Source organism: Loxodonta africana, chromosome 20 (assembly GCF_030014295.1).
Source record: "Loxodonta africana isolate mLoxAfr1 chromosome 20, mLoxAfr1.hap2, whole genome shotgun sequence".
Lineage (NCBI taxonomy): Eukaryota > Metazoa > Chordata > Mammalia > Proboscidea > Elephantidae > Loxodonta > Loxodonta africana.
In genome coordinates, this window is record NC_087361.1 from 21,168,860 (window position 1) to 21,181,092 (window position 12,233).

The window sequence follows — 12,233 nt, forward strand, 5'->3', positions numbered from 1 at the left end:
GGGAGAGACAGAGACAAAGGGCTGGCTGGTCTGAAATGCAGGGACATATGTGTGGGCTCCCAGGCTGGTACTCATTGACCTAGCCCATGGGGGCTAGGGATGAGCTGACCAGAACCTGACTGAAGAGAAAGCTGTTTGACACCATGAGCTGGTGTAGATTACTACAATGTGATAGCTTGCTCTGAACTGAACTTTTCTTATGGATGAAGATGCTCAAAGTTCCAAGCTGAACAGAAGATTCTCCAAGGAACACGCTTGTCTCCTCAGAGTACTGGTTTGATAGGGGTGGGTCATTTAAACAGTGGCTATCTAAATGTGGGAGATAAAGGCATGAAGTGGCTGGCTTACACACTTTTGTGAGTATGCTTACATTTAATGAGAGGGACAAGGAAGGATCCCCACTGGATAGATTCCTCTTTTCCTGATGGGTCTGGGGAAGAGAGGATGGGGGAAGACGCTGATAGGATTATATGAGTCAGCCCTGAGCACTGATTGATAACAGGGATAATTGTGATTGTAAAAACTGTAATTGTAGAAGCTATAACTGTGAAAAAGTGGGCTAAGGGGGAGTCACTGCTGGACTAGAATAAAGTGGCTGAATCTAAAGTTCCTTAAAGGTTTTGCTATGCTGATACCTCGTGAGGCTCAGAGCAAGGGAATAATCTTCTCTCAGTTAAGTTTTATCAGATACCAGAAAGGGTAAAGATGAGACCGGACCAAGTGGACACCTGCAGCAGACCCGAATGGCTGTTACCTGAGTAACCTCACTCTGAGGACTCTTTGCCTTACTGAAAGACTAATTGCTAATAGCTGTTTTGAACTTGAGAGATATGGGAGCAGATATCTTAGTGATTGACTGGATACAGGAGAAAGGGGAGAGTTGGATTTGCAATTACTGAAATAGAGGAGAGGAAAACAGGCAGGTTGGTGGGGTTTCTGTTCTGATTTTTTGTTTGGTTGATATTTTGGGAAGAGCTAGGAAGACAGTAGAGATCATGAGTTCCATTTTTGACAAGTTGAGTTTTGTGTGTCTGAGGACCTTTCGAATGGAGATCTCTGATAGATAAAGAGACACGTAAGTCAGAGGCTAACAAGAAAGATCTAAGCTTAGACACATATTTGACAGCATCATATATCCATTGAAGCCATGAGATAAACAAATAGAGAAGAGGGCCAACATCAGGAACCCAAGAAACCTCAAAATTTATGGGATTAGCTGATTAAGGAGTACCATAAATTAAGAAAAATATGAAGATACAACCAAAGAAGTAGGAAGAAAACCAGGAAAGCATGTAATCACTAAAGTCAAGAGGAGAGTATTTTAAGAGGAAGCAAGCAGTCAACAGTCTGGCTTTGTTGACTTTGCTGTAAGGGCACAAGTCTGTAACAAACGCAGCCGCAAGTCTACAGTGGGACAGCCTTTTTGGAGAACAATTCAACATACTTGTTAAAACGTTTGATCCTCAATTCCACTTCTCAGATTTAATCAAGAAAAATCTCAGCATGTGTGTTCAATGAGACATATTAAAGTACAGTTTGTAGAAGGGAAAAAATGTAAATATCCAAAATACAGTATTGGTTAAACAGAATATGATAAACTGATCCCATTGAATATTTCACAGAAGTTAAAGAGAACAAAGTATACCTATACAGAAAAGGCTAAGAAATATTAAATACAAAAAATAGCAAGTTACATAACAATACAGACATAGGATAGCAGTGTTGGGTTTTTTTAGTGTTATTTTTCTATTAGACGTAAGAAAAAGTATAAACAAGTTTGGAAGATTATACACCATGCTTAAATCCAGTCATTCACTCTGTCAAGAAAGCTGGCATTTGGGTACATGCTAGGGTAGCCTTTGCTGCATCTGGATTCCCTGATTGTTTTTTTTTTTTTAACAATGAAAATGGTTCCATGCATTTCTTATATAATGAAAAATAACAGGTTTAAAATATTATGAAGAGATCAAGTAAATTAAAAAAAAAAATTATCCATGTTTACCAACTAATGGATCTTTAGTAACCTTACTAGGAATGATTTTGGGAAAATAAAGGGAACAGAAGAGAGGTTAACATGAATTAAGGCAAAATAGGAGGAAAAACAACAGATGTAGTATAAAATACAGAAGGCATGGTATGAACAGGAATTTTTTAAAAAAGTGAAGGAAGAATTTGTCATCAAAGAAAGAAGAAAAATGATACCCTCAGGAAGCCTAGTTGCATACCACAGTTTAAAATAAAAAATTAGACGTTTCATTGCCAAGAAGCATGAACAAATTTGGGATCTGTTAAAAGGTATACAATGTAAAACGGATAGAGCCAGAGTAGCAGGAATCATTAACTAAGAAACCGGACTAAGAAGGTTAAGGTGAGAAAAAACGGTCAGAGCAGGATCTATCTAACATCTCCAAGTTAGTAACCTAGGCAGTAGACAGGAAGGATAGTACAGAATTATCAAAATACCTTAGAATTATAGTATAAGAAAGGCTGCAATTGAAAGCAAAACTGTAAGACAGCATACAAACAAATAAGAAATGCCAGATGAGAAATGTCTAGAAGAACCTTCTGGGAGGTACTACAAGAATCACCATAATGAGCTGACATATAATCTGGTACAAGAACAAGACTACATATTGGTGTTGGTTTTAATATTTAGGTAATGGCCCATATTCATTGTATATAAATCAAAAGCTGGAAGTAAAGCTCATTGTCAAAAGTGCATACAAACTGTCACTCACTCTCATTCCACATGTTATACTGATAAGAAATCATTTAACTATATTTTAAATATTCTAGAGAATTTCTGTACAGTATTATTTGGGAATCAGGTGTAAATAGAAATCTCTTTTGGAACCAGGACAAGGATGCCCCAAATATCTTCATTCTGAAGGAAACCAAATATCTCTTGGTGGTCAGGCCTTTCTGGAAAATTCTTAGGAGGTAAGTGCTAACAACTAGCTACAATTCCTAGGAAGCTGACTCATGGAGAACAATGTGTCAATTACTAAAAAGTGTACTCTGATCTAAAACTACTCTCACAGCTGTGCTGCTCAGATTCTGGTAAAATAAAGAGTAGGGTAATCAAACCTAGTCTTGGGATGGCCTCCATGGGCAAACAACTTGGAACCACAGTAGAACTGGTGCCCTTTAAAAGACAATACACACTGAATATACTAAAAACCACTGAACTATACTTTTAAAGGGTGAATTTTCTGGTATATGAATTATATCTCAACAAAGCTGTTACAAAAAAAAAAAAAATATATATATATATATATACAGCAATACTACATTTCCTGGGTGGGAGAGGGCACATTACAATATGAGAGCTGAAAGGAAAGATGATGGGAGATATCCTGGGTACAGCCTTTGTAGGAATAATCTTGGACACCCAAACAGGGAGCCCTTCATTTGGGGTCTCCCCTGCGTGATGTTTTGTCACACCTATTTCAATCAGGTAAACATTCTTCTGGTAGTCTCTGCTTTCAGCCAGGATCCATCTGACGTCAGCAATGATATCCCTGGTTCCACATCCTCTTCTGAAACCAGCCTGAATGTCTGGCAGTGCCCTGTCAATATACTGCTGCAGCCGTTTTTGAATGATCTTCAGCAAAATTTTGCTTGTGTGTGATATTAATGATATTGTTCTGTAATTTCCACATTCGGTTGGATCACCTTTCTTGGGAATAGGCATAAATATGGATCTCTTCCAGTCAGTAGATCGATAGGGCACTGCCAGAAATTCAGGCTGGTTTCAGAAGAGGACGTGGAACCAGGGATATCATTGCTGACGTCAGATGGATCCTGGCTGAAAGCAGAGAATACCAGAAGGATGTTTACCTGTGTTTTATTGACTATGCAAAGGCATTCAACTGTGTGGATCATAACAAACCCTGGATAACACTGCGAAGAATGGGAATACCAGAATACTTAATTGTGCTCATGAGAAACCTTTACATAGATCAAGAGGCAGTTGTTCGGATAGAACAAGGGGATACTGATTGGTTTCAAGTCAGGAAAGGTGTGTGTCAGGGTTGTATTCTTTCACCATACCTATTCAATCTATATGCTGAAAAAATAATACGAGAAGCTGAACTATATGAAAAAGAACAGGGCAACAGGATTGGAGGGAGACTCATTAACAACCCGCGTTATGCAGATGACACAACCTTGCTTGCTGAAAGGGAAGAGGACTTGAAGCACTTACTAATGAAGATCAAAGACCACAGCCTTCAGTATGGATTACACCTCAACATAAAGAAAACAAAAATCTTCACGACTGGACCAATGAGCAACATCATGATAAACGGAGAAAAGATTGAAGTTGTGGAGGATTTCATTTTACTTGGATCTACAATCAACAGCCATGGAAGCAGCAGTCAAGAAATCAAAAGACGCACTGTATTGGGCAAATCTGCTGCAATGGATCTCTTCAAAGTATTAAGAGCAAAGATGTTACCCTGAAGACTAAGGTGTGCCTGACCCAAGCCATGGTATTTTCAATCACATCATATGCATGTGAAAGCTGGACAATGAGTAAGGAAGACCGAAGAAGAGTTGACGCCTTTGAATTGTGGTGTTGGCGAAGAATATTGAATATACCATGGACTGCCAAAAGAGCAAAGAAATCTGTCTTGGAGGAAGTGCGGCCAGAATGCTCCTTAGAGGCAAGGATGGCGAGACTGTGTCTTACATACTTTGGAGATGTTGTCAGGAGGGATCAGTCCCTGGAGAAGGACATTATGCTTGTCAGAGTACAGGGTCAGCGGAAAAGAGAAAGACCCTCAACGAGGTGGATTGACGCAATGGCTGCAACAATGAGCTCAAGCATAACAACGAGTGTAAGGATAGCTCAGGACCGGGCAGCGTTTCGTTCTGTTGTGCACAGGGTCGCTATGAGTCGGAACCGACTCGACGGCACCTAAAAACAACAACAACATTTCAACCAGCAGTTGTTACCTGCTGGACAGTCAATTCTGATTTGTGGTGACACCATGTAAGCAGAGTAGAATTGCTCCACAGGGTTTTCAAGGCTGTGATCTTTCAGAAACGGATTGCCAGGCTTGTCTTCCGAGATGCCTATACTATAGGTGGGTTCAAACCACCAACCTTTCGGTTAGTAGGGCACTTAACTGCTTGTGCCACCCAGGGACTGAAATAAGCTTTTGTGTTAACAGTTCTCACCTTAAGAGTTCTTTCTGTAGAATAGGCAACTTCCTTCTTTGGCTTACCCTACAGGCTGCCTTCTGAGAATCAGAAGAGAACAACCAACTTCGATCATTTGAGCATGGAGCATCAACTAACACCTAGAGAAAAAAAAAAAAAAACAAATAAAGCAAACATGCACCGAAAATATATTCTCAGGCCAAAAATATATAGGGAAGCAATGTAAAACATGAAAAATAAACAGCACATTAATAAAATCATTTCTTCTGAAACCAAAAATACACATGGGAAGTTCTTTATGACATTCCCTTATTATTTTTCAGAAAAATTTCCTGTGTACTTTCAGTGTTTTTTTTGGGGGGGAGGGGTGGTATCTAAAAGTCTACTAATGATATTTGATCCTCTTGTTGACTACAGCAAAGCTCTTACAAAAGTTACTCATTTTAAGCAGATACTATTGTATTTCTGAATTCTCAGCATTTATTTTTAAGAATATTTCAATTTTGGTTTTCTGAAATGCCCTCTCTTCCTTTAGCTGTCATGCTCTGATACAAAACATTACTGAATTAAAGCAATATGGTGTACATGTTTGTGCACTGACCCAAAAAATAAATGACCTTTTCCTGAGTATCTTTGAGGTGCCTGGAAATATAACACACTCTATAATCCCCAATCGCAATGTTACCGCTTCCTTTGAACCATGCTGACCAGCAAATGAAAACTGTTTCCATGTTCACTTTATCAAAATGTCCCCAGGTACTGAGGAACTGTATCGGGCTATGTCTGCCAGCTGATGGAAAACAACAAGGACAAAGCAGCATGACAACAGTCGTATCATTGGGAGTCCATCAGTCTGTCAGAATGTAATAAAAGTACCTTGTCAAAGGTTTCAGGCTGGGCATCTCCCACTTCTCTGCCATCCAGTTCAGACACTTTAATTACATTGACCAAAGGCTGTGGGATGAAAGATTCCAGCGTCTGCCTGAGCCACCTTGATCTCAGACTATCGAATTCATTACAGTGAAGATAACCTAAATATAAAGGATATATAAATATGCTTTAAAATGAATGCACTGTAATGGTTACCTTTCCATTTTTCACCAAATTCATTTCAGAAAGAAGTCAACTCATAATAATTATGCAGAAATAGGGCTCAGGGGTAAACATTATCTTATGCTTTAAAATCAGAAATAAATAAACAAATATACACACACACACACACTAAATAAAATACAACAGTCATGACTACACAGCCTCTCAGAAGCTCTCAGAGCTGTCCATCAATTTAATTTGGGGAGTAGAAACCTACAGGGAGTTACGGATTCCTAAATTTGTGCTATACCAATGCCTCAGACACAGCTCTCCTCTTAAAGCCCTAAGAGTTGTTGTTGTTGCTATATTGTGTGCCATTGAGTCAATTCTGACTCATAGCGATCCCGGTTGTGACAGAGTAGAACTTCCCCATAGGATTCCTAGGCTGTAATCGTTCCATGAACAAATTTCTAGGTCCTTCTTCCAAGAAGCAGCCAGGTGGATTCAAACTACCAACCTTTCAGTTAGCAGCCAAGTCCCTGCTTAAGTGTTGCATCAGTAGGCCTCCTTAGCTGCTAAGAGTAAATGATCTACTCTATTACACATATGAAGCTCGTATGAGGGAAAAAACCTTCATTTTAAGTGAAGAAAGACAGTGTGACTAGAGGAAAACAGCATGTGAAATGCTATGGACCCTACAGTCAGAAAGACATGGGCTCAAATTACGAGCTGGCTGACTTTGGACAAGTTACTTAGCTCTTCTACCGTCTCAGTTTTCTTTTCTGTAAAATGGGATTATATGCAGTGGATTCAACAGGGCCCTACCAAAATTTATGTTAGAATCCTAACCCCTACACCTGTGGATCCCTTTTAAGAATAGCTTTTTTTGTGATGTTCATGGGGGCATATTGGTGTAGGATATGTCCTAAACCTAATCCCTCTGAGATTAGGCACAGAAGCAGGTATACACAGGTGGAAGACACATGCTACCTGATGATAACAAGGCAGATGAATCTACAAGCCCAGGAACTCCAAGAGTTGCTGGCTACTAGAAGCTGAAACAGACAAGGAAGGACCTTCTACTACAGCCATATCTGAATGTAGATTTCTAACCTCCTGAAAAGTGAGAAAATAAATTTCTATTCTTTAAGACCATTCCCCAAAAAGCCAAGCCCACCGCTGTCAAGTCAATTCCAACTCACAGAGACCCTACAGGACAGAGTAAAACTGCCCCATAGGGATTCCAAGGCTGTAATCTTTACAGAAGCTGACTGCCACATCTTTCTCCCACGGAGTGGGCCGGTGGGTTCGAACCACTGACCTTCCAGGTCACCAGACGAGTGCTTAACTACTGCACCACCAGGGCTCCTTTTAAGGCCACCCACTTGTGGTATATATGTTACAGTAGCACTAGCAAACTAAGCCATCTAGCTACCATACAAAGTGGTTGTCAAGATTAAATGCGACAACTTTTGTAACTGTACCCTGAATTGTAACCTGTTACTTCCCTAATAAACCCCATAATTGTGAGTATCGTCTATGAGTTCTGTGTGGCCATTGTAATGAATTAACACGACACACAGGTAGAGAGTGCTGTGGAGGGATAGCTGGTGTGAGGATTGGTAAAAAGTTTGGAGAGAGGGCGCATGTCTGACCTTCATCTCATAGGAATCAGCTTAGGGCTGTTGGTCTTGATTCTTTCCCTCTGGTGAAATTAGAGATCAGATGCCTCTATCATGCCATTTTTACACCTAGGTGGTAGTCTTTATGGGAGCAGATTGATAGGTCTTCTCTCCCATGGAGACACTGGTGGGTTCGAACCACCGAAACCTTTCAAGTAGCAGCTGATTGCTTAAGCACTGCACTACCAGGGTTCCTTGTATCTAATATCGTACTATAATGATAGTAATAATGAATATTTGTAATCGCTAACAATTCTTCAGTAGCCATTATGTCTAGGCATTGTTCTAGGCACTTTACATATAAACACATTTAATCCTCACAAACCTATGAGGTAGATACTGTTATTATTGTTTCCATTTTGCAGATGAGAAAACTGAGGCCAAGAGAGGTTAAGTAACTTGCCCAGGTTGGCAGAGCACATAATCCAGACAGCCTAGTTCCAGAGCTCCACTTACTTTTAAGAACCACGTTATACTGCTTCTCAACATAGAAGGATCAGTAGATGGTTCTTTCTCTACGAAATAGTTGTTCTGTCTTTCCCTTACTTCAAAAAAAATTAAACACAAATTGTTACAGTTGAATTGTGTCCAACCAAAATGTGTGTCAACTTGCCTAGGCCATGATTCCCAGTACTGTGTTGTTATCCACCATTTTGTGATCTAATGTGATTAGCCCATACGTTGGAAATCTTAACCCCTATGATGTTAATTAGGCAAGATTAGAGGCAGTTATGTTAATGAGGCAGGACAAAATCTACAGGATTAGGTTGAGCCCTGGTGGCACAGTGGTTAATAGCTTGGCTGCTAACCAAACGGTTGGGGCAGTTTGAATCCACCAGCCGCTCCATAGGAACTCTACGGGGCAGTTCTACTCTGTCCTATAGGGTTGCTAAGAGTCAGAATCAACTCAACTGCAATGGATTTTTTTGATTTGAGAAAATGTCTTTTGAGATATAAAAGAGAGAAGCGAACAGAGAGGGGAGGGACTTCATACTACCAAGAAAGAAGCTCCAGGAGCACAGCGCATCCTTTGGACTTGGGGTCCCTGTGCTGAGAAACTCCTAGACCAGGGAAGATTGATTATAAGGACCTTCCTCCAGAGCTGGCAGAGAGAGAATGCCTTTCCCTACAGCTGGTGACCTGAATTTGGACTTCTAGCCTCCTAAATTGAGAGAATTTCTGTTTGTTAAACCCATCTACTTGTATTTCTCTTATAGTAACACTAGATAACTAACACACAAGCTTATTTTTAAAACCACATGAAGAACATTAAAAACTACCTGAATTTCATTCCATTTGGATAATTAACCATACCACATCTCTTTAAGCATATACCCCTGTATAAAATTTTAAATAAATATGATCATGTAATATTTTTGCTATTGACATTTTTCCCCTTATTCTCAGGGGCGGATTAACTAGGATTATATTTTATATATTTCTGTACCCCTCAGTCTCTACATATACCAATACTTCAAGGATATATCACAAAGACAACTGGTAGAGATACCAATCAGTTTAAAAGGCTACTAAATAGTACATAGGAACCCTGATATCACAATGGTTAAGTCCTCAGCTGCTAACTGAAAGGTCAGTGGTTCAAACCTACCAGGTTTTTTGAGGGAGAAAAGACCTGAGATCTGCTCCTGTGAAGATTACAACTTGGGAAACTCTATGGAGCAGCTCTACTCTGTCCTACAGGGTCACTATGAGTCAGAATTGACTTGACAACACACAGCAACAACAAATAGTACATGCAATAGATCGATGTATCATACTTTATTAAACCATTCCCTTATTGTCAGGCATTCACATGGCTGTCACTAATAACGATAAATATCTTCATATAGCTGTCCTTACATGACGTGTATTTATTATCACGTGACAGAACCAGATGTATAGATAGGTTTGAGTAGGGAAGTTTTCAGTTTTAATAAATATTACCCTCTTCCCCCACTAAATCTCCACAAAAAGTGCTATTGTTAGTCCGATATGGAACGTTATAATATTAAGTTGCATTTCCTTGATCTCTAGCATAATTGGGAATCTTTTCATTTATCTATCGGCCATTTGGTTTTAATTCTGTCAACTGCCTATTATTATCCTTTGGCCATTTTTTCCATTGTACTAATTATATTTTTTTATTGTCAATTGGTCTTATTTTAATAGCATAGGCATTAACCCTTCATCTACCAATCAATTTGAAAACATGTTTTCCAAATTGTCGTCTGAATTTCTTTGCAGTATCTTTTGTAGTACATAAGTTTCACAATTTTTTATAGTTAATTGTATCAGTCTTTTATAACTTCTGGGATGGTTTTTGTTGTTGTTTTGTCTTATTTAAGATGGTCTTCTGGGTCATTAGATTTTCAGGTCTGATGTACAACAGGCCCACCAGGGGTCTTACTGGGTTCGACTAAACCTTCAGACTCACACAGGCCATACATGTCATCATCTTATGCAGGATAACGTGAAACACAGCTTGCCAGCAGGGCAGGATGAGACACTTCCCTTCGTTGAAGTCCCTGCCGTAGTCCACACAGTGGTAGCACAAGTGCATGAAGATGCGATTTACCTTGGGCAGGTGCAGGAGCCATCATGTCCCACATGAACCAACACTTCTTGCAACCACTCCATAGGATAGCTCCCAGGGTCCTCCCAAGAAACATGCTCAGTTACGAGAATCACTGCACTTAGGGAAGGCCAAAGTAAGGCTCCCCATCAGGTCTCGAGAGTTTATTTATGCTTTATCATAAGCAGTGCTGCCTAAAAACATGGTGACAATCCTCAGGTTATCAGGAAAACAAAGCCAGAGAACTAACTGAAGGTCAAACTCTAATGCAGAAGTAGAAAATTTTTTGTTTTCCCTTTGTTCAAATGCATGTATGTAATATGTATGTACATACATGTATATATATTTACATGTGCATGTATATACATATCCTTTTCTGTCATTGCACTGTTAACAAAAAACCTGTAATGACTTTCCATCATCCACTAAATAATGTTCAAAAGTCTAGCCTTTAATACAAAGTCTGTAGTAGTGAGACATCAATACAATCTTTCAATTTTAATCTTCCACTAAAAAAACAAAACAGCTGCTCTAGAGTCCGCTGCAACTGATGGTGACCTCATGCGTGTCAGAGCAGAACTGTGCTCCGTAGGGTTTTCAATGGCTGGCTTTTCAGAAGTAGATCAGCAGGCCTTTCCTCTGAGGTGTCTCTGTAGACTTGAAATGCCAACCTTTTGGTTAGCAGCCAAGCGCTTAACTGTTTGCACCACCTAGGGACTTCACAGGGAGTACACAGTTTTCATTTAGGCTGCTGTTTATTTTAGGTGGTTTGGGAATGAGTTGCTAGTGGAGCTTACGGATGGATACAAGGTGTGGGATCTCCTTGCAGTTAAACAATTTGGCCTTTTGTTCTGGTTCCTGAGAGCCACGCCACACCTGAGGCCAGTGAGTCAGGGGTGACCAGGACAAGACGGGCCACTTGGGGGACCAATGCTGACTAAGCATTAGGAAGCATGATGCAATCTATCATGGCCACCTGGTGAGGCCAATAAGGGTTTTGGAAGAAGGATCAGAGGAGCTTCCTGGGTGGAGACAACAAACATCCCATGGGGACACAGAAGCTCTGCTGAGACCCCTCCTGGACTTCGCCCTATGTGTTTGTATCCTTTTTTCTGCCAAATAAAAGATGGACTTTTTCCTGGAGTTTCTAAGTTGTTACAACAGATTATTGAACATAAGAAACAGAAAAGGGGCCAGTACCCACTTATCAAGTCCCAGATGAACAAGGATGGAGAGAAGGGGTCGGTACCACTGACCTAGCCCCAGATGAATGGGGATGACACAGGAAGAGCCACATGGAGCAGCTGGGGTCTGGACTGACCAGGGAAGGGAAGCTGAGATTTCTACAGGATGCAGTTGGCATATAAAAAAATAGAGTGGGCTTTATCATGCACCACACATCTAGCTTCAGAGATGGATGACCTCAGCCTCCCTGGACTAGATTTGCACAATTGGTGCTGTGAGCAGATTAGCCAGAGAGGACCTTGACAGCACAATAGGTGTTCAAAAGCTGTTGTCTTAGCCTGAGAGCACTAGAACACACCTTATGGTGGGAATGCAATCCCAGGGAAGGAAGCAAGAGTGAGGGAAAAAAAGACTTAAATCATGGGAGGAGGGAAAGTAAATACAAGATGGTTTGCAAGCAAGCTGGCTACAGTTCTGCTCAGCCTCTCAGGATGTGCCCATAGTTTAAAAACTACTGAGCCCTGAGAGAAACTGTGGAGTCCGGAGGAGTGAGAAGGAAAAGCAAACAATCTGCTGGCTCCTTGTCTCCTAACTCT

The 12,233-nt window shown here is 40.4% G+C and overlaps 1 protein-coding gene across 2 annotated transcripts in view; it reads right to left on the reverse strand.

Moving 5' to 3' along the window:
- Positions 1-12,233, reverse strand: part of NSUN3 (NOP2/Sun RNA methyltransferase 3) — a 76,968-nt gene that overhangs the window by 32,465 nt on the left and 32,270 nt on the right. For both annotated transcript variants that reach the window (XM_064273083.1, XM_064273082.1), the window contains exons 4-5: positions 6,043-6,197; positions 5,185-5,306 (exon numbers count right to left, since the gene is read on the reverse strand). In XM_064273083.1, coding sequence (XP_064129153.1) covers positions 5,185-5,306; positions 6,043-6,197 — 277 coding nt within the window. The remainder of the gene's footprint in view (positions 1-5,184; positions 5,307-6,042; positions 6,198-12,233) is intronic.